The 23,929-nt window shown below is 44.7% G+C and overlaps 1 protein-coding gene across 1 annotated transcript in view; it reads left to right on the top strand.

The window, feature by feature from the left end:
- The first annotated feature begins 2,857 nt into the window (after window positions 1-2,857).
- LOC142579412 (guanylate cyclase soluble subunit beta-1-like) overlaps window positions 2,858-23,929 on the top strand; it is a 99,333-nt gene continuing 78,261 nt past the window's right edge. The window contains exon 1 of the mRNA XM_075689564.1: window positions 2,858-3,708. Coding sequence (XP_075545679.1) covers window positions 3,706-3,708 — 3 coding nt within the window. The 5' untranslated portion in view covers window positions 2,858-3,705. The remainder of the gene's footprint in view (window positions 3,709-23,929) is intronic.

Below are 23,929 nucleotides of genomic sequence, written 5' to 3'. Positions count from 1 at the left end.
CCATACACATGTAGCTGTCGACTCTCTCAGAGCGCATATTCGCCATCTGTCAAGGATCCCCGACCATCATTTGGCCGAGGGGCCTCAAGCGACCTTTTCAAGAGGGATTAACGCTCATGAAAAGTGCATACCATCATCTTTTACACTGGCGGCGAAGCCTTCATCTCAACTGTGGTGCCTGCGACATCCTCAAGTGAATTTTACTATTCCTGGAATTACAATAAAGTATAAGCATCCATCGGCGGCTCTGAAGCAACTTACGCTCCTATTACTGGACCAGATGTATCATGACCGCATACATATATATACCGACGGTTCGACCTCACCTACCAGCTCAACTGCCGCATTCGTCGTTCCAGATAAACAGGTTACAGTTAGATTCAAATTGTCACACACGACTATATATACGTCGGCAGAACTTGCAGCTCTCCATGCCGCTATGACGTATGTCACCGAAGAGCCAACAGAGAAATGGGTTGTATTTTGTGATTCTAAGGCAGCGCTTCACAGTATCAAGTCTGCATTACACCGCAGAACTTACGAGCAGATGGTATCTGACATCAGGAAAGTGGACCATCACGCTCTGGAAAGAGAACATAACATCATATTTCAGTGGATTCCTGATCACTGTGGCATCGTCGGCAACAAACTAGCTGACAAGGCTGCCCGATCTGCCCACTAAGATACCCAGACGCGTCCAACACCTTCGGCGAGGTCGGACGCTGCCAGGGAACTTCGCCTACTTGCACGCAAAAAGTCACAAGATATCTGGATTTCAAGTGCCTTCAATTGCCGATTACGTAAACTGGACCCCACGCTACAACAGCCATCTAGCCTTTCCCGGGGCGAAACAACCTTGCTGTGCCGTTTGTGGCTGGGAGTGGCTTTCACGAACGCATACTATTATAGTTTAGGAATGACCGAGAGCCCGATGTGCGACTTCTGTGGGTGCGTGGAAACCATCGAGCACCTATTGCGTAGCTGCCCTCGCTACGATGTACAACGCCTCTCTCTGCGGGCGACTTTGCACCGACTGGACTCAAGGCCGTTCACTGAGTCAAAGATACTCGGACCGTGGCGATACTAGTGCAATACTGGAAGTGCACCTGCTTAAGAAACCGTTTATAGTGTCCCTCTGTATAATGTTCCTTCCACACGCATTCAGTGCTCACTCGCTCCCTTTCTTCCTCTTTCTATTCCCCTTTCCCACACCCCCAGTGTAGGGTGGCAAACCGGGTGCTCTTCTGGTCGACCTCTCTGCCTTTCCTGCCCTTGTTTTATCTCTCTTGCTTTAGCTTTCCTAGTGCCCAACACACATTCGCTGTCTTGTCTAAGCCAAAGAGGACATTTTACTAAACTATTGATGCGTCTTTGGTTTCCGGAATCAAGTAATCTTTCTCAAGTTCGTTTAACACTTATTATTCACGGCGCACAGTTAGGGCCTATACAAGCGTGCCCAAGAAACGCCAGTTGTGCTTTCTTCATCGCACTCCGCGCCGCTGTGGAGTTTATCTGACTCCATAATCTCAATTACTGGCAGAGCACCTCCTTAGGGGCTCGCATACCTTCAGGCAACCTCTCGGCAAAGCGTTTCTCGCAGTCTCGGCATTGCGAATAATCCCTTCAAAGCCTCGAAAGCCGTGATGCTTAAAGCTTTCAGAACTTCCGGAGAGCCGTTCGGAGCGTTATCTACGTCGGATCGGCGACTGGAAGCAGGACTGCGTCCTTCTGCTAAACGTAATAGAGATTAAAGATCTGTTTGAGGAGTTCCGAAGAGCTCGATCACATGTTCATCGACAAGCACTGGTGACCGAAAAAAAAAAGAGAACGCACAAGGCAAGTAGTTCATATCACATTCAATTATTTTTTGTTCGGCGCTTAATTGCCGAAACAAAGCCTTTTCTGTAACGAACGCTTATATAATCTTTTTTTTCAATAGACCTTTGATAACACTTTGAAAACACCGTGGCCCATAAAAAAAGAAAGAAGATGTACTGCAACATGGCCTAAAAATAGACACGGTGGACCACACACAAAAAAGAAAAATTAAGCCACATTGGAATCACTGCTTCACCAAAGGTTTCTGTCGGCAGGCCATGCTTAATGTAAAGCACGTTTGGATCGTAAATTGTAATTTCGAAGCTGCGCCGTTATAAGACCGTTGCTTATGCAAACGACCCAAAAATTTATACAATTCCCTATTCAGGCGTTATAAATAATGTTTCAAATACGCCGGTAAGAATCTGTGCTCGTGCCCGTCCTCACCATCCTGTCTCAATATTTCTTTTTTATAATCGCGTTTAACCTTCCGTGGTTACAGACGTGCTTTGGACAACATTCTTAGCCATGCGGCAAGTGCATGTTAGAAGAAATAGCGCGAATCTGAAAAAGAAAAGAAAGGTGGGGTGCTAAAGACGCAGCGAAAATTGCATTTCTGCCGCGCGACTCCGCGCACTGGAACCTCCTTGCCGCTCAACGAACCGACCACGAAAGGCACAAAGAGAGCAGCGTCCCGAACGGGAGCGCCTTCCAGGCTAGCTCGTCGCAGCTCGGAATTTATTAGCGCGCTTTCGGAAGCCGCAGGCGTAAACGGCGGCGGTGGAACTGCGATGCGTTTGCACGACCGGGCGCGGTAAAATCCGATGCCATTCGATACACCCACTCCGGCAGACGGCGTCGCGAGCGAGCGGCCGACTCGACAGAGGACCGGAGAGAAGGAGGGAGTGCTGCGACGCCCGCGCCCTCTCTCCTCGAAAGCCGCCGCCAGGACCCGGGGCCTGCGAGGAGGCGGGCGCTGTGCTCCTTCGGCACCGGCGGACCAGCGCTCCCAGACTTCGAGCGGCGCCCAAAAGGAGCGCCCGTAGTTGGGACGCCTCAGCGAGTGTAGAGCTCCCTTTGCTGCAGCTGCTGTGGCTGGCCCCTGGTGGCATGTAGATAACTCGCCCGGGGTCGTCGTTTTGTGCGGTGACGTGACGACCTGGCGCCGCTGCTCAGATCGAGATGACAGTACGACGACACTTAGTTTCCCGTCCGTGAAGCAGCGACGATTTGCGCGGACTGTTTTTGTTTTCCTTCTTGACGCTGTTGTTAACTCTTGAGGAAGAAGTGTTGGCGACTGGTTTGTGAACAGCCCACAACTCATGAGGCATTCCAGGACGGACCTGAGGACTTGTCGTTGTTATTACTCCATTCGGACCGAGTCCTGTCTTTTCAGTGGCACGCCCTTGCTTTTCCACGCAAACGAGGTGAAGGAGACTTCAACCCAAAAAGGAGACATTTTTTTAAAGAACTGAACCGTCGAAAGAAAATGCAGACCGCATAGGTTTCGACGTAGGGAAGTGCTATTTGGGCCGCCTGATGAGCCTGCGACGACTTCTCGGAGCACCAGGAGTAGACAGTGCCACGTGAACGCTAAACATTTGGTCACCAATAATTCCAATCAGGACCACCGCTTCAAGAACATCTACCTGAAGCATTGTTGTTGAGAAACTGCCTGATAAGTGAGCATACTAAACATTCGTCGTCCTTTGTGAGGCAAATAGTCTTACTTCTTAAAGAACTGCGGGAAAATAATCTCATGACTTTATTCTTCTGGAGGTATATCCAAGGGAATTCTGATTGGGATATCTTCTCAAGACTGGAACTCTCCCAAACCCGTACTTCGGATTTTTCTTGCTCACTCTCTTGAATACATCATAAGAAGAAATGGTAAGAGAAAATATTTTTCGTACATAATATTGCATGCCGTTAAAAAAGAAGCCTTGCAGACTATCTATGTTTGAAACGATTAAATTTCTTGACCTAGGACAATTACCTGACATCCTTATGGCATTTCCTTCCTGGCTTCCAGCTTTTTCTGTTCCTATGGTACAACTGTATATACCATCCCTCGCGATTTATTACGTTGACAACTAGCATCAGTGTGATGAAACGGACATTTTTAGGATGCACAAAATATTTTCACTTTTAAGCCTTGGTCTTTGTGTTAGGCAAGAGTACTTTTGTTGTGTGTCTTTTGTTACGATGTGTGATGTTTTATTAATACGCCTTGATTATAGAAAATTGCATCATTAGAATTTTTGCACATTCATCTTTTCTTGGATCCAACAAGCATACTTGGATTATCCTGTGCGACATTATAAATTTAAATAAAGAAAACAAAAGAGTAAGATGTGATACCTAATTAAAGAATTCGAACAAAAATAACACGTACTGTTGAGCACCCTCTTTCAAAATCGTGCTTCTTATATGTACAATTAAACTGTTTTTGTTGCTCTAGAATGCCTAGCGGGAACAATTTTGTGCATATTATTGAAACTTCTCTTGGCTGGAGAAGCGTTTGAACAGCTTCTTTCTGTTTTGTAAGATTGTGCGAACTAGTATATGTTTTCCCGCCTGACGACAACTCGACATAAACTACATAAAGTTTAAACGTTATTCACTCATTTGTTTATGTTTTCTTCCTTTCCCAATAGGCAAAAATAAAATTTGTTTATCGCATGATAAAAAGTTTGCCATTAAATTTAGCTGAAATACATGAGACCTTGGCTGGTGTTATCATAAGAATAAAACGTGCCGCATGGTATCGGATGGAGTTAGTGTCCTGATTGTCGCTTGTATGTAATGAAATATTTACGGATAGCTTCAGTGGAGAAAAACATATTACATAAGATATGGAAACATGACTTCACGGATAAGTAGGGGTGTGCGAATAATAATGTTTAAGACTAACTTGAATACAAATCAAGTAGTGCCAGAAGCTAAATGGATCGAAGACTGTATTGAATACTCTTCGAATTGGTTTCAAATAATTAACAGCTTTTTTTCACAACTATATTAAAACAATGTTCACATCCTAGTATTAATACCATTAGGAAGTTTATGCCATTACAATGCACTTTATGCACATTTGCTCATTAAAAACACAAATACAGCCTTAGGAAGAAATATATAGTTAGTTCATATACCCATGTCTGTCTGAGTCCACAAATGATACTGGTTTAGCAGGTAGAATATGGCCCCCTGAGTGACGTTACCTGCTACATGTACTTAAAATAAGTTTTACGCTTCCTGTCGCCGCGGGAGTAAAGTTTATCGTACGTTTGCGCCACTTTTACGTTTTAGCAAAGTTGACGATTCCTAAACATTTGAAAACTATTCAAAAACTATTCGAATTTACATATAGTGGGTATTCGATTCAATAACCGAGCCACATAGCACAGTTCCCTGTTCGTTGTTTAAAAGTTTCGAACATTCTCAGACCCCTAAGCCATACAGGCAGTCTTTTTATTATTGGCGAATAGGCTAAAGTTGAGACGCTCTTATTAATCATGAAACTGAAACAGCGTGCAAAAAACAATCCTCAAAGATAACGAACTAGAGTGCTGAAGGCTGCGGGCCCTTCCCGGAACGTGAAACTGTTTGAACTGATCATGCATACTTTTTTTCTCTACTTTCGCCCTTGATAATGTCTACTTGTTAGATCCAAATACGTCGTCGGCTCCGTGTATAGTGACACATACGCAGGCTGTTCACTCAAGTAACCGGAAAATCAGTTTCGTTGCATTGCATATGAACCATGCGACTGAGAGCCCAGAGTGAGAGCAAAGTCTGCTGACCCAGACAGAAGTGTCTCCTAGGACATTAACTTTTCCCCTTTGAAAGTAGTCTCAAAGGCCGCTTCTAAAACATACGAAACAGACATTTCACCGGCAAATGTATGCCACCTTTGAACACCACCGTAATGAGTGTAAAAATAGACCAAAGTGCACAAGGAACCAAATGAAATCCTATGCGTCAAAACAGGAATGAAACATAGTAGGGGTATACAATTTGGTTGCATATAAGATGGTTTAAACAATTAACAAAAAAAAACCTTGTGAAGGTTGGCAGATATGCACATTCATCTTTTTTAAAGTGAAGTAAGTACGATTCTCTTGACCGATGGCATATTCTTAAATGACTGGATCGAGGAACGTTGACAACGTGACACTCGCATGATTATGGTTTCGATTATTCTCTTTTTAGGCTCTAATGAGGGGATAAAAATTTGTCGATACGGCTTTTGTCACACCCCTCTGAGCCAATGGAGCTGCAAAAAGAGTTGAAAGAGCTCCCTTTTTTTTCTTGGCATAAGGTTTGACACCGTGATCAACCATGCCACTTCTCAGCACATTACGCAAGAAAATGTGTGTTCTATTCTAATGAAAACGCTGGAATATTGCAAGATATTGGAGAATATTTAGGAATGCTCAAAATAAAGGATATATGCATACTATTGAAAATATAAATTTACCCTAACGTGTTATAAGGCCATGCAGAGAGCAACATTAAACTACGCATATCGTATAGACATCTTTAGGGCTATCACATTTTCGCAGTTTAGCATGTGCTTTTATCAACAGAAAGGTAATTAACGAAGGGAAAATCAGACATCCACCCGAACAGGTGGATGTCTGACTTTCCCTTCATTAATTACTTCTCTCCACTTGCGGGTTCCCGCAGTACTATTATGTCAGAATTGTAATTGTTTGTTTTTTATACAAGTATCCTCGTCAACCATGAAGGCCCTCAGCTGCTGTGAAGACGATTCCTTTCTGTCTTCACATTGGCGAATGACGAGCTCATTATTTCATGTGGATTCGTCGTTTATTCTTTCCCACTTCTGCAATTTTATTTCCATGAAAACTTCGGCCTTTAAAAAAATGTCCCATCAAGCTTTAACAAAAAAGCGAAAAGCTTGCTAAAGTTTTTTTTTTTACAAACGCAGTAATTGATACACAGGCATCAAATTTCGCACACAAATTTGCAATAGTGTTCCGCACAATTTGGTTGAACTCTGTCTTGCTGCCATTTGTAATTACACAGGGGTAGTTGGCCAAATATTTCTCTGCTCATAAAACAAACTGATAAAGCTTCGAAGCACACAGATATGTAGTTTATTGCAAAAGTCTTTATTACCCACACAGTTTGAATGTCGTGCACACGTTACCCGGGATCTTCCCTTTAGCTTCTTTGAATGTAAACGAGGTCAATTCATTGAGGACACCGAAGAAAAAAGTACATTGCTAGCTATCACGTGTGGAGAAAGCGGGAAAGCAAGGAATAAATATTCATTTGTGAGGCTTGTATTCAACATAGAAACACAAAATTTTCACTACGCACTGCACTTCATATTCCCCCTATTTTCGCTGAGTTTGAAGTTATCTTGTGCTGTTTCCGCATGATTCTGGGAAACATCGCGGACAACGGGTGCCTGACACACTGGAATGCTTCAACAAATAACTTTCGTCGAGTGCTATAAATAACCTGCACAGATTAACCATTGATTTCTCGTCACTCGCAGCATGCTTCCTAGTTTAACGAAATGTAAGTGCCGTGCTTCGCATAGCTAATCAAGGAGACCGGGCTAAAGTAACCACATGCCTTTGTCAACGCATAAAGTTTGCGTGAAGACAAGTATTCAGTAATTATTTTCAAAGCACGTAACTAACCTACACTCTTCGAACTTTTGGTACATGTTACCGATTGTGTGGCCCCCATTTTCTGAAACAATGAACTCTATGCTTGTCTAGTCCTCTCAGGAAAGCGCTGAAACTTGTGAAGCGTTTTATACAACGTCTCTAAACAGGCCGTAAATGAAGGTGCGGCAACCTTAATTTACCCCTAATTTTCACAAAAATTTCAAAGTTTGCCTGCGTGTTCCTGATTTTGTTAGCCACATTTTCTCAAAATATAAACTTTGTTAGTTATCTAGGTCTTTTCACAAAAGCGCGAAAAGTGGCATATAACGTTTTCGAACGCTTCTATAGTCGGAATAACAGATTCGCTGTAATATCAGATGGAGTTGACCTCTAGGTTGTATTAGGCCACCAGCTGTCCTCACCGCTAATATTGTTATTTAGGAATTGCTTGTTTTTCTTGGCACACGTTCGCCCACTAATAGCAAAATTCTAGTCTCATAGTTTTTGCAGCGATAGGTTCTTCCCGTTCAATACAGTGTGGTAATACTACTAGAGTTTTTATTTATTTATTTATTTATGGTACCCTCAAGGCCCGAAGGCAGTACAGAGGGGAGTGGGGAAACGAGAAGCATAACAATGAAATACGAAAAATAAACAATGAAGCATATTAGTAATTCCTAGTTATGCTATGGTGTAATATGCTATGCTATGTAATATCTTGCTTAATGTTTGTAAGTACGACAGATAATATAAACAAAATAGGATCTTGATAATTCCTGTAAGTACAATTTTAATTGGTGTCGTCCTTAGTGGTTTGCAAGTGCGGCAAAAAAATGAAATAACATGTTAATAATTCCTAATTATACAATGTTAGCTAATGCCTTACGAAATAGTTTGTTTTCGACAATAGATATAATTTCACAGGGAAGGTGGCTCGACCGCCGTGATGATCTGGAAAAAGAAGGCTGACTGAGCACACGATAAAGATATTTGGAGCGAAATATCTCGGTTACAGGCCACGTGAACCAAAGAACATAGTTGCCAAAAGCTTCTGTTTAACACAAACTCACCCGCCGTTGTTGCTCAATGGCTATGGTGTTGGGCTGCTGAGCACGAGGTCGCGGGATCGGATCCCGGCCACGGCGGCCGCATTTCGATGGGGGCGAAATGCGAAAACACCCGTGTACTTAGATTTAGGTGCACGTTAAAAAACCCTAGGTGGTCGAAATTTCCGGAGTCCTTTACAACGGCGTGCCCCACAATCAAAAGTTGGTTTTGGCACATAAAACCTGATAATCTCAAGATCACCAACGAGGCCAGCAGTTAACTCTTTTAAAGTATACTCATAACTTAATTTAAATAACACAACTTAAAAGACAGAATATGTTCTGTACTAATTATAGCGTGTGCTTATAACTAAAAAGTAAAATCGAATTCAATCTGTGCGTCATAGCTTTGGCGTACAGTCTTCTTTTCTTTCTTTCTCATTTGAGGAGGGGGAGGGGGCGGGAGGGGGGTAGACGCCTTGACGTCACCATAGACCTCACTTCTCGTATTTTGGTTCGCTGCTTTAAGTGCTTCATATTTATTATCTATCGTTGAACAGGGGGCAAAATAATGTGACGTAAGACGGAAGAGACGCTTGGTACTGTCCTGTTCTTACCTCACATTGTTTCGCGTTCTGTTAGACGAAAATAAGTATCAACGGTGGTGATCAAATGACATTGTCTGCTAGCAAGCCCATGACTCCAGGAAAAACTTTTACGTGCTTCAATAGCCGCCGTGGTTGCTTTCAGTAATTTTTCGCGCTAACTCCGAAATTACAACTTTGTACGTTAAGAATATTTCCACGTATCAAGTTTCCCAAACAGATATTCTGAGGCGCTGCCAATGTGTTAATCTCAACTACGGTATGCATCTCTTCGAAGAAAAAAAAAGTGCTCGTGTGTGTGCGGGAGGGCGGGTGTTGGCGAATCCTTTTGTTAAAGATGGAGTCTACGCTTGTCATGGTGGTGCAGATATTTCCGTGCCGAGGTAGGCAGCTGTTCCTAAACGATATTTACCCAAAGAAATATCTAAAGCTGTACGAGCTGATAGATTCTAGGAATACAATAGAAACACGAATGGGGCGATGTACGGGAAGACACCACCCTAAAAGCTCTTATCCACCTGACCAAAATTCCAGCTTCTATATCCAGTGGCGTAGCAACAGGGGGGGCCGGGGGGCCGTGGGCCCCGTGTGCACGGGGCCAGTAGGGGGGAGGGGGGTGTCATATACGTCGCAAGACACCCGAAAATTGTCGATATCCTCGCCTTCCTCGACTACACTCGGGGGGGAGGGGGGGGTTGACAGAAGCGCTAAGGGCCCCGGGTGCCAGACGACCTAGCTACGCCACTGTCTATATCCCCGTCGCACTTTCGGTGAAGTTTAATCAGAAGTTTTCTAGTTGAGGGATCAGGATAAAAATGCACTATTCATGGAAAACACGTTACCACTGGTAAGTGGTAACCTATGTACTGGCGCTTTCATCTCAGGCATTCTGATAAATTGCTTCGCAAATGCAATTTCGAGATGTCAAGAATGCCGCTACTGGATACAAGGTGTACTAATTTTATCCGTTCGCAGCGCTCGTGTCTGTCGTTGTCTGCTCTTCCATCACTCTAAAGCGTTGCTTCGTGGCCCAAACATGATCTTGGCCGTGCACAAATTTAAGCAGTGACCACATTGGCGTCTTCGCTCATGGAACACTACTTGAACACATTGAACCCGTCTGAGCATTACTCTCGCTATTTCTTGTATGAGTTTCCAGTCTATCGGACCATGCGCTTTGCTGATTTGAAGCGCTCCGCCATGCAGACAGAACCCCGTGTGGAAGCATAATCGAGCGTAGGTGGTAGTCGCATAGGTGATAGTCGCATAGATGAGCGGTTAATTGACGTCCATAAAATACTTACACTCGATTACCGAGGCAGTGGCGCTCAATACGTGTGTGTTTACCCTCAATAGCGAGAATGGTCTCATGAGCCCACAATGAAGGCTATTATTCACCGTATAAAGGAGAACCAACGGGTCCAAAATTTAATTAAAAACAAATTTCTCAAGGCATGGAAAAATGGAAAACAATTTATCTCGTAGGCGAAAAAAAAAAAAAAAGCACTTGAGCCATTTTTTCTTAGTTCGGTATAGAGCCGCTGGCCCGTTGCACTTTCTGCGGCTAAAACGGCTATATCGGAATCGGAATGGTATCGATTAGAGCTCGATACGGATCATCCATTTTATATAGAAAAACTACGTATCGTGGAAGTGTATTTTCCCCCTATATTCTCGGTATCTCAGCATTCAACCTGGATTTTTAGGGTTTCTTGACGGGCAGCTCTCCAAGTTTTTCATAGGAACATGAAATCAAATAACTGTTGATATACAGAAACTGAAGTGAGTAAAAAATATGGCGAAAGCGTGTTATTGTGGACTGTTTATTTGGTTTTCAATGTCACTGTAAGCGCGAGGTAAATACTGCAAAGACACAAACACACGCTTCAAACACTGACTGCGTTACAATTCAGTTCAGTTTATTTCTTCACGACCAATACGCAGAGCCAAGTAAAATTATATTGTTTACAAGATCAATCATGATCTAAGCAACTTGTGACATCCAAATAAAGTCTTTTTTTCATCGTTCTACAAGAAAAACTTCAGCACGATGAGGCGGCATACATTTCTTGGTAAGCAGACGCAGGTAGGGATCCCAGCACCTGCAGTAGCATGCCAGGCTGACAGCCAGGCAAATACGTTAAAAACAGCATCTCTCTCTATCTCTTATCCCGCTACTGCACTACCTCTGTGGACAATCAAACTCGTGAAGTACTGTATGTAAACTGGAATTGTGGGAAGTAAGCATTCTACCACCCAAAGTACACAGCCTCGTAAAGGCGTCGAATTCTTCGACAGACTGCTGCATAAAAAACGGCAGCTCTACTGAGCAGAGTCTATATAAACATTGACACTTATCGTATCATAATAGAGGAACGCTATAGGCTTGGAAAGAGAATGCAGTATACCTTCCGTTAGCTACACGGCACTGATGGCAGTGTCAACAGAAACTGGATGCTGGAGCCATGACAGCGGTAATTCAACGTTGCGCTACAACGAAAAGCTTACGATATCTATTACTTACCATCGGAGAGTTAAACAGAACGGCGAACAACAATACCTGAACAAAATTCTGTACCGAGGCCGGCACACTTCGAGTGTTGTGGAAGAACCTGCGTAGTGAACAACAGACTATTAATAAAAACTCCGGCGGAGCCCCATCTCTATGAGGCGGCGCTGATCGGTCACAAAAAAAAAAAAAAGAGAGGAAAGGATGGGGGGGGGGGGGGGGGGGAAGCGTTTCCTTTAAGGCAGGCAGGAACTGGCAGAATGTACGAGCGTATGGGCGAACATATCTTTCTTCCCGATTCTGCAATGTTTTCTCGTTGTTTATTTTTTTTTCTGCCTATATATACATACACGTGCTCGAGCACCCATGTTCTTCTATATGTGCCAGGCGCATAGAGAGCGAGGAGGAGAGCACGACACCGGGGCGGCTGGCAGAATTCTCACGCGTTGAATTTTCCCGGTGACATCGCCGCGGGCTTTATAGAACGAGAGCATGCCTGCCTTTTCGGGTTCGCAGCGCTTGGAGAAGCGGATAGTTCGACACGAGATGACACGCTATAAGAGGGGCACCGGCCGGCAGTAGCGGCTGTACAAAGCCATGCTTCGCGATTTAGGGAAAACAATAGTCAAAGGGAAACGCGCAAGTGTACTGGGGCTTTGCGTAGTATACTTAACATACCCTCGCCATTGTTTCTTGCACCTTATTTGTGACGCCATTATGGTCTTTGTATAGATATCACGTATAAGGCTTTCCGTATTGAAATTGCATAGTGACGACGCTATAAAACGTTTCTCTTGTGTGTGGATTAATCAAATGCATTTCTTTCGATCTTGCTCGAGTGCTTAAAAATCTAATATTAAGCAGCTGTTGTCCCCAGTTACCACCGGTAACGTGAACACAACTGGTTAAGGATCCGGCTACGTAAGTTGTGTCAAGAAAAAAATTAAATTGGCATGATCGCAAAGTAGACGTTGCCCGCATATTTGCAAATATCAGGGCAACGTCTTCTCTGCATATGCGTGATTCCAAAGAATGTATGCACTTTTCGCTTCACGTTGCTGAGTGCTTAAAGCGTGCTTCACCTCCGCCGCGGGTCGGCCCGGTATTGCACAAGCTCCAGGATGGGCCCACCTTTTGCCGACGAACGATAGTCTACCAGCTTCGCTGTAAAAGTAGTAACGGGTAGGCGAAATAAAGAGCACAAAGGCGATCACGTGAGTTTCACGTCACGTCACGTCAACTGCTATTCAGTAGAATTCCGATAGGGCAGCTCCAAGACACCCCTAATACAAATCTCAAGCACCATCCACAGTAGAAACTGAATTGCGCTTGATACGTCTTCAGGCAATGTATGACGGAGGCTACACATGGCACACACTATAATGACTGACACCATCTTATTCTGTACACAGCTCATCCCCTTACAACCATAGAATTTGCTGAATTTATAACTCCACTCCTAATTTATATAGAATCTTGGAAATCAACGCAGCACTGAATAATTTTCTCTAAATGCGTTGCATGGATGGATATATAATGCGATTTCTTACTGTCTATCGAAATAAAGGTAGCTGATGCCGAAACAGACTGCACCCATGAACAACTTGCCGGCCTCTGCACGATCTACGCGTCGAAGTCGATTCGAACTGTGTGGTTTACCCTCCAGAAAACTGTACAGTAGGATATGAGAAAAAGTCGCACTGGAGGCCTCGGATTTATTTTGACAAATTAGCTGCGTTATTTTTTACGTACACCTAGATCTAAATATACAAGCACTTCTGTCTTGCAGCGCGATCGGAATGCATTTGCCACAACCGGGAGACCAACTCAGCTATAGCTACTGAGCTTTCACGGTGGGTGCGGTCTATGGTCATCTCGCTCTAACTATAGGCCCGTAACTCAATCCTGCGAATAAAATGTTGTGTTAGCGCATAAAAATATATTCCGGACTGCATACCCATGAAGCAGCAGAGTGATGTCCGTAACTTACTGTCACTACGTGACGTGCTCAAGGACATGGGACACGCTGCTGGGAAAAAATACTTCGTATTACTCTTTACTTGCATGCTTCACAAACTGAAGGCTCCAGAGCACCCTTAAGCACCATAAGCTGTCTCTCTTGCCTGTAACGCCATCCTAGCGCCCTGAAGTAACGCAAACATGCGATAAAGGTGCACTACGGATGTGGTGTTTCATTCGTGCTCCCGTCACACACACGCACGGCACGATGCCACATGTGCCCTGCCCTAGCGGATTAGGTTGCAAAGCGTTTCTGAAGGGTCGACCGCACGCCCTTATCTCAAAGGCAAGTCCCTTGCAAAAAAAGAAAGAAAGAAAGCGCAGGGAGGCGCATTTACGCATATACTCGTGCCGTACGTGAACCGTTTTACAACTTCACCTGTTGCTACCTGAAGCTCTTCGTCAGTGTGGTGCTGAGAATGTGCGCAGCGTGCGACTGTAACTCCAGGTTTTAAACAAAAAGCGGCCAGGGTTTCGTCCGGACTGCAACGTGAATCACGAGTGTAACTGCCTTTCATTGATGGCTAGCAAGTTTATCGAAAGGCCCCGGTATTACACTGAGGCGGCACTTCGCAAGCAACACATTGCTGACGAAGTCTTCTTGCAGCGTTGGCCCTATAGCTCTCTCGCTCGTGGGGGCAGCACGTGCCTGACCGCTCGTACTCGTTTAAGGCGTGGGAACACTGGTTCAACACGAGCCTTATAAGACGCCGACGCCAACGATTGGTGGACTATTCAGCACAGTGCGTCGCAGAGCCCGCTTTATAATACCAGGCTGACAATTTACGACGCAACCGACGAGCGCGAGTTCTCGTAGTGTGACGGAGTTTTGTGTCAACGGCACCGGCAAAATCAGCGTACTGATCATCGTTAGAACGACAGAAAGCTGAGCTAGTTGGTAAGGATTCATTATGCAAAAAAGAGAAGAAATGAAAGAAGACACAAAACTCATCTGCGCAAGCTCAGGAATGGTACCATTCATGACACCATTCCTGAGCTAGTGCAGATGAGTTTTGTGTCTTCTTTATTTTTTCACCTCAGTGCTTCCTTCAGTTGATAGCCGGCGCTCGTATTGTCCACTTCTCTACTCTTGTGTCCTTTCTGCACGCCTCACCTCTTTTTTGCATAATGATAATCGTTCTACGGATGTATGCACAATCGGCCACTGACCCGACAAAGCGCCTTCGCTTACATGTATAATTTATTCGTGCACCAGATGAATCGGAACATGCTTTCGACGTTTAAATCCACAAACTTCAGCCCTTTCGAGTCGTGCACATGAAGTTTGTGCCGATGTTGATCCTGTTCACTGAAGGTTAGGTCTAGCAGAACCGTCTAGTTCGTGGACCCGCTACCGGCGGCCCTGAAGTGAAAGTGAGCTGACGAAGGTAACTGCTTTTACAGTTCGGTTCTGGCCTTACCAATTTGAAATCAACGACTATTCACTTCGCACGGCGGGCACACAATGAGCGGGAAGCCGAGACACACTGTCGTGCCAACATCTGTGCGTCACCGTTCCCGAAGGCTGCTGGTCGCATTCGCTATGTAGATGGGTGGGTCGGTACTTGCTGTCACGCTAACGGATTTCTTATTCCACTTATACACTGCTTATTTTTGCCTCAAACGTCAAACAGGTGACGGTGCGTGCGGTGCACCGAGGGGAGGAAAGATTTGCAGGTAGTTTAACTAAACTGTCCGGTAGTCTAAACAACCGCCATGCTCAGTTACCGACGCTGTCAGCGATGGCACCCGCATTTTCGCCAAAGAACATTTCTTTTTTTTTTCATGATCTATAAATGAGTGTTTATACGAGAATAGTTTTGTCAAATAATACTTTGTGGAACGAAGGAACTGTAAGTGTGATGCAGTTAATATAAAGCGAGAATCAGTAATAACAGCCCGCAAAGTATATATATATGGTTCATAGTAGCCGTTTAACGGAGTCGGCCGCTAATATTGGCTGGTCTCAGGATAAAACAACGCGGCTAACATGCGCAGATATGTATGTTTTGGTACGTATCGGCATTATTTCACATCAACGATGTGCCATTTCCACAATATTTGTGGCTATATATGTCCATGTAAACAAAAGCACCCCTTTAGTAAATCCGACGCGGGAGGATGCGGCCCGAGGCTTCTTGAGTATGCGAAATGTTTAAAGAATGTGTAGAATGCATACAAAAACGAGTTGCAAGTACAAAAATGAGCGACAACAAATTATGAACCAGCCACACGTCTGCAGACAGAACTCAACGTGCCTTTGTCGGCTGCACTGTAAGCACAACAGCGCACTCAGTCCTCCTGCCCCAGTAGTCGGTGAGTAATACATGGCTTCATGGAACGACAGGCTGTCCCTGAGAAGATGCTAATAAGTCATCGCAATTCACGCAACGCGCAAACGAGGCACATTCAACATGGGTGGTACACAAATCAACAGGCGAAAGCCACGGTACCCTTCCATAATGTTTATGGAGGCGTATGCAGAGGGACTTGACTGTAAAACATTATCGTGGTCCTGCGGGACAGGCTTAGCGCGTAGCGGGCGTCTCCCACGTAGAGACCGACAGGGAGCAACATGGCGGCCGCTTCGCGGGCCTGCTGGACGGCCCGTTGTTGGTCGGCAAGTAGTGAGCTTCTGAGAGACTTCTCCCACTTGTCAGAGCTAGAGTCTGGAAGAGCGTTTCTACACGCAGAGGGCCAGCGCAGGAAAATAAAAAGAAAAGGTCGATTGCTCACCTCACGCAAACATGCTCTGAAAAACGTTATTTCCCCCTTTGTCCTCTTTCTAATCCCCCTTTTCTTAGCCCCTGTGTAGGGTAGCGAAACGTACGCTTGTGTTTTTGGCCTCGCTGCCTTTGCTTTACTTGCTTTTTCCCTGTCTAAACGATGCTACGAAGCCAACAACCTACAAAATGCTTCGTATAATATGAGCGTGAGGAAGATGGGAGGAAAGAAAGGCAAGGAAGTTAAATAGACTTTCCAGTTTGCTACCCAACACGTGGGGAGGGGGAGTGAAAGAAAGAGCGAGAGAGAGCGGACACGCGAGTCTTGATCACGCTTTCACATGCACTAAGTCAGGTGCAGCGCATCTAAAGTCTGTCACCTTCAGGTGCTGCAGAAGAGCTCGAGTGGCTTTCTGGACTAATTAGCTACGATGAGAGACTTCCTTCGTATAAAATAATTCCCACAGTGCGAGAGGGGTGCATATTTTTTATTGTTGGAACACATGTCTCCCGAAAATCGAAAGCTCCCTCCCCATGTATGATACATATTTTACGCATATGTTATGAAAAGCCCCGGGAACGGTCAGGTCCTGGGTTCGATGCCCGTAGCAGTAGGAAATTTTTTTTAATTTGAGAAGCTTTATTTCTGAGGAAACCATGTAGGGTTTCCTTTGTAGCTTAGTGACGCTCTCGTATGACCTACAATTCTTTCTTTTTGACGAAACTTCTTCCACCTTGCATATTTTGGCAGAACTGATTTGCCATAGGTTGTGAACCATTAATAGTGAGCCATTTGTCTGTTTAAATAACTTTACGTCAATAAACTCTGTCATAACAATAAATAAATATGAAGAAACAACGCACATGTTGGAATCGATGCAAAGTGAAGCTTTCTTGAAGTGGTTATTTAGATGCTATGCGACAACCCGATGTGTACAATTCATCCTGTTCAAGAGGTAACCTTATGCAATGTCTATTTTTATCAGCAACATGCTAGTAAATTCTTATATCAATTTATTAAACACTCACAAGCTGTGCTGAAATCTCAGCATAAAATTACGAGCATGATTACAGCACGACGCAGTTATGCTATGATTCCATGACGGCGACAGAATGTATTTGGTGGCGTAATAGCGATGGTATGGCGATGATGAAATGACGATGACTGTACGATGACGATGTTGTGATGACGAAGGCATGATAGACAGCGTAATTACTGGCGACAAAATCGCCAGAAAGTTATGCGAGCGACAAAATGAAGACAGCAGCGAAACGGAGGTATCGTCACAATAGAATCTAGGCTATGAAATGATGACGATGACACAACGACGATGGCATGACGCCGACTGCGTGTTTGTATTGGAGCTCTCGCGCTCGCTTACGTACATCACTCGCCGCCGCTCCCAGTGGCCTCGGTATGCAGAATATATGGAACAACTTTGTGCGCTGCCCCATATCTGCCAATCGTGCAAGACAGCACCTTCGTATATATGTCCATAAATATATTCGCGGAGATACTGACCGGTCGAGCAACAGACAACAGTAAGTCAAGCCCAAGCCATGGAGGATAGGCAAAGAAAGCTTAGCTATAAAACAGTTTTCTTAGGCTAGTTTGCGACATGCTTCAATGGCAGGCATGGATTTGTAGCTAAAATTTAGAAAAAAAATTGTTTAAGTAAGCGTCGAAACCTAACCACTTCTGTATGCGAAGGAAGATGTGGCAACAGCACGGAGAAAAAGATTACAAAAAAATTAACGCAGAAACTCCTCTGGTAGTTGTCTAAGTATGCGTAAGCATTGTGCCAGTTGCTCATGTCCACGCCGCTCGGTGTCCTTATAAATGTTAGGAAACGTGATCCGACGAGAAGGAAGCATATCAACCCTTAGCAGCCATTATCAAACTTATTGGACTATATCCGACCGTTATCAACCCTTAGCAGTCGTTATCAAACTTATTGGACTATATCCGACCCGTATTTGTTTTTATCAATCTTATTGAGCATGATCCGACCCTTATCAAATCGTATCGGTCCTTATCGACCTTATGGGCCTTTATCCGACCCCTATCAACCGGTACATGTGCTTATTAACATTATCGAAATTGATCCGATCATTATCAGCCCTTACCGCTCTTTAGCACCTTATCAATCCCGTCTAACCATCATCAACCATAATGAGACCCATATAACCCCTCATCCCTCCTTATCATCCTTATCAAGTGATCGATTGTTTATCTGTCTGTGTTGCGTAAAATGAGGCGCATGGGCCCTCATGGGTCGGTGGCATTTCGGTGAAGGTGGGTAAAGGAATCTCTCAACGTAAGGCGCATCCCCCGACCACCGAAACGTAACGGGGATTCGGCTTGTTTGGCATTAAATTTTCGCAAAATCAAAAATTTACTGATGTCTGCAATGCGCCAAGTCGGCTCAACATGTGCTTCTAAAGATGGCGTTTATTCCGCCATCACCAATGCTTTCAACAAAACCTTTATAGAAACTGTTGTTTTATACATTATTTTCTTTATATCGATTCGTCTTACGTGACGGACAACCGGTCCATACCTCGTTAGCTAGACACACAAATGCTTACTCATTGAAAACCCGGTTTCACCTGATAAAAACAGCCTTTGTTATCCCTTCCCACCAAAGCCCCTTCCCAAACACACCTAGAAAAATTTGGAGGACGCGTAAGCTTCGCCTTTAAGAGTAAAACGCCGATAGTATTCAATATCTCTGACTGCTTCTAACGCTTCCGTGCAACTGCAGCTTATAAGTAGCCGTAATGTTTAGCGGAAAACGCTGGCGGTGAAATCATTGCACGAAGGCGAGTTTTCTAGTAGAAACGCGGTCTCTTACATGACCCAATCTTCTGCTAGTGTTTTGAACTTTTTATATTTCAATTTTAGAATATTTAACAAAAAATCATGAGCCGTTGGTGTTTTGTTTCGTAGAATTTCTGGCCTAACTTTGTAAAGAGCTTAAGACAAGGTATGAAGAACTTTATTGATAGAGGAACAACTTAGGTGCCGTATACCATATGCGTTGTTCGGGATGGTTTGCTCGGCCGCGGACGCCGACGCCTACGCCGACACCAGATTTTCGGCGACACGGAGCCCCTAACGCTATCGCGTTAAAATGTGCTTTATACCCATGCGTTCCTATGCGTACCGAAACCACTAAGCGGCGCTAAACGGCTCTATTTGGCAAGGAACCACACGCAAGCCTCACGTGTGAACTCAACAGATGGGCCGCTATAACTCTGACTGTAAAGAAAGAACCGCTTGTTCGCTCCTCCTTTCGGAACTCGACTCCAGCGTAAACTATAAGCAGCAAAGCAGAAGACGAGGACATCACACGCAACGCCAACGCGACCAACGATGGCTCGACGTCGCTGCCGACCCAGCGCCGCACATTCCCGGGCGGCGGTCTGCCACACGCGACGGCTCTGGGTTCATTTGCATTCAGCACAGCTCGGCGCTCCTGCACCTTGCGTCGCGCTCAGCGAAGCGAGCCGCGTTGAAGCCCGTCGTGTGCCATACGGCGACTGCCGCACCAATTAAGGAGGTGCATGGAAGCGGTATGCTTATGTGTTGAAAGGAAGCAGGCTTGTCCACACATGAGGGCCCTCAAGTTCATCGTGAACTCGAGCGGAAGCTTACTCTAACCTCGAGAAAACTGTGTCGGCGCACGTTGATTAAGCGCGCCGCCGTCGCCGCGACAGCAGCAATTGTGTTCACCACGACAGCTCGCTTTATCAGCAATGCAAGCACGGGGTTCTCATTACAGTCATTCGTTTCGGAGTCTGAGCCTTACTTTAGTGCACTCTGGGTCTCACGTGTAAGCAATGATGAAAGCAGTACTGCCACCACTTTGGGTCACCCTATAGCCACACGACGAAGCTGTATGTTATGTAGTAATCCCGACGTTGACACGAATCAACAACCGTATAGGATTTCCCGACGGGAAGGAACACTGCGGATATTTGCAGACAAGCCACTCGCTGGAAGTTTGCTTGTACTCGTTGCCTCGTAAAAGTAACAACTACGACAAGCACTGACCTCAAGTGCAATGTATACAGTGCACGATGTCGTGCGGAAACAGGAACATGCACACTATTCTTAACAGCGCTAAGGGGGTCGTTGGTTATTCATGACTTAGAACAACGCGTCGACTATATTTTTGTCCAGATTCTTTATCTATTTGTGCGTTTTACAAATGCGCTTCTTCAACTACGAATGTAAGTTTCATTATACTATGATTATAGCTACACTTTCGTGCGAAGCAGAATGTTCATTAAATTAGCGAGGGCTATGCTGATAGCGTTTCGTGGTTCGAATTTACCACTTTCCACGAAAGGGGCTCTTCTTCAAGCCTGCCGTCCCATGACTGAAGTGGACACAGCACTTCACTGCAACTGATTTGCTATTCTTGCAGTAAAACTTTGTAAGCATAGCACTTTCCTTCTACTTGAAGGCATCTAGAAGTGCTCTTCAAGCAAGTACTCATTTTAGGTACGATGAACACTACTAAGCAAGCTCTATACTCCTCTCCAAAAAAAGCGTGTGTGTGTGTGTGCGTGTGTGTGTGCCTGCCATAGCCCTACAGTCAAGCGTGTACGATAGATACTTATAAAATAAATCTTGCATATTCTTTACTCTTACTGAGATTCGCGTACATCCACTAAAGCTTCCTTAAACACTTTCTCAGTCTATTATACGTTGTATTTGCTACACTGCTTATACATAGGACACTCCAAGACATTAGTTACGTACCTTCAACAGAGCGTGATCAATATGCATATAACTAACGTTGAGCTGTAACGAGGTCACGCCCCTTTGTGGGGATGCCGTCGAATCCTTACCACTTGTACGCTTATTTTTCTATGATGATATTTTCAACATGTGCAATGTTGTTGGTGCTCTTGTTGACGCTCTTTTCTTCAGTACGTGTCCATAAAATTATGTTTTCTCCCCCTATCTCCCCTCCCTCGCTCATTAGTGCGTAGTTGGTACGCTATAGATTGCCTTGAACAAATTAAAAGCAAAAAAAGAAAATGTAATACTGGTTAGTAAAATAGACGCAATTAAGACTGCACGAATGCGGTGCATAGAAATTGTTCAGTCTATCAGGCTAAATTTTCAATTCAATTTAATTTATTTCGGAGAGTCATTGACCAAGAGCGTGCGACTAAAGGCATCACACCTGCCTGACGTGGTCCTGAACACATGTCGACTTTCATGGGATACAGAGCAAGAGATTGTCAAAGTGACGTACATCAGCAGCTAAATGCCTTGCAATGGCTTAACTATGTATGCAAGAAAAAGAACACGTTTTTTTCTAAATGTATGCAAATACACAGGCAATGGCTGGGGTAAGAAATGTGAAAAGAAATAAATAGGAATTAAAGTAACCTGCAGCAGCAGCGAGCTGCTTAGCAATGACGTAGTTATACAAGAGAATAACACGTTTTTTGCTTAAAGACACGTTACTACATAGGCAAAGATACATAAATGTGACAGTATAAGTACAAGTAACACCAGAAAACATTTATAGTTTTTCATACTTAACAGTAAGTGCATTTTTATAACTTTCTAAACATTTAGGCAGTCTTGACATCATAGGATGGGTTAGAAATAGATCCGTAACTAAAATAAGCGGTTATGAATGGAAAATTTTGACGGGGGAAATATTTTGCAGTAGGACCTTCTCTATCGTCGCATCAGTTAAAGAGAGAGAGAGAGAATAAGGTTTATTCAAGAATCCCGGTCAGGTTTCGCCCCCCTTTGCTCTAGCTTTCTGCCAAGCCGAGCGTCGTGGTCAGTTCGATCATGGCTTGTACGTAGTCGGGGAGGAGTCCGCCGGCCACTTCTCAGGTATCGCAAGTCTACGGGAGGGTAAGAGTTTTTCAAGGCTCGCCTGAATTGCGTGACGGTTCCCCGGACAATCCCACACAGTGTGAGCATTAGCAGGGAAGCCGCCTAGCGCCACGCAAGCTGGTTTGGTATAAAACCCTTTGGGTAGTGTTGAAAGTTCGGGGACATGAGAGAGTGCCTGTGCGCACGCCTCCATAATACCGCTTCTCTTCGTTTCGCGTGGGCGTCTGCTTGTGGATACCTTATGTAGTCGCTTCGTATTTCGTCAATATCTTTCGTGCCTTTCTGCCCGTGCGAAGGCGCATTGCTCATTCAGACGCAGACAACGAAGTAATTTCCTACTCGTGTTCCGTCATCAGCATTAACCTGTGCTGCGCGTTCGGCTCGTTAGCGCTAATGCATCGGCGCCTCCCAGCGACGCCCCGCACTCAGCCTTCACGGGTGGCAAATACCATTGGCGCTGTCTTATCTCCGAGCTCGCCAGAACCAAATTATGAGACGGGGCGTTACACAACTTTTGCAGTCATTATGACTTTGGAATCGACGGAGTACGTTGTTTAGAAGTAATTGCTAATTCTCGGTTTGATTTCATCACTAGCTGCAAGGCAGGTTGTTTACAATACAAGGCTAATGCGCGAACACTTGATGATCGTTCTGCCAGTGCTGATCACCAACTTAGCAAGCAGTGAGGCTTTATGTGCTCGAACATTGAGAATCTGTCCGTCCACTCCTTTATCTCCACCGAACAAGACCAGAAAATTATGTTACCGTACTGCGCATTGCGACGAGAGTTGCAAATAACGGCAGAATTATCGGGGAAGCCAAGCAGCGACGTTTCATCTGGGCCTCCTTAACGAGCTTCAGTGGGCACAAAGGCTGTCGTTTGAATCGCGCGGCTTCCCTTGGTCAGCCGTTAGATGATTTATTTTCTAGAACTGTCTCTCATTCTGTTTCAAAGAAAATAGGCAGTTTCAATATCCTTCTGGTTGTACTTATTTCTTGTCGTTTCAAACAGTTTGTCATTCATTTGTCTACTCTTTTTTTCATCTTCTCTAGCCCCGCAAAAGGTTGATAGAGTGTGTGGGTGTTCAAGTGGTCGAAACTACGGCAAATGATTGATGAGGCGAAGCTCAGCGGGGGCTTTAAACGTCGCAAGATTGTAGAGTCGACCATCTCTGCAGTTTCGGGAACATACTGGTCACTGAAGGAGATTCAATGTAAAAGAAAAATATCTCGTGATTGTCACACACCGCCGCCTTATTTTGCTTCTGCCTGCATTCCCACATTTCTCCTAAGATTTCAGAAGGAGGGCTGAAAAATCAAGTAAACACAAGGAAGAGAGCCAGTATAAATATCGGCTAGTTACCTTGTGCCGGCAAAATGGCTAATGGGTAATGGGAAAGTGACTGAAGAGTAGAAGATATTAAGAAAACAGGAAAAAGGAGAAGCGTAGAGATGAACGCAATGCAGCGCGTCACAAATCTTAAGAGTTTGAAATGCTGTCCTCAGTTCCTCAAGATAGCGGAGGAACGCGTTTAGGGCCTTCTGTCTTAACTGGTGCATTGTGTGTTCCGGTGTCCAAGGATTATCTGCTGCGTTAAAAAACGATCGTCCAGTCTTTTAAGCGCAGTCAAGAGTGCCTTTTGCGTCACACTGTAACGAGGGCAACCGCACAGAAGATGCCTGATCGCC

This window comes from Dermacentor variabilis, chromosome 4 (genome assembly GCF_050947875.1).
Source record: "Dermacentor variabilis isolate Ectoservices chromosome 4, ASM5094787v1, whole genome shotgun sequence".
Taxonomy (NCBI): domain Eukaryota; kingdom Metazoa; phylum Arthropoda; class Arachnida; order Ixodida; family Ixodidae; genus Dermacentor; species Dermacentor variabilis.
The sequence above is the reverse complement of the archived record's forward strand: the minus strand, read 5'-3'. Positions and strand labels throughout refer to the sequence as shown.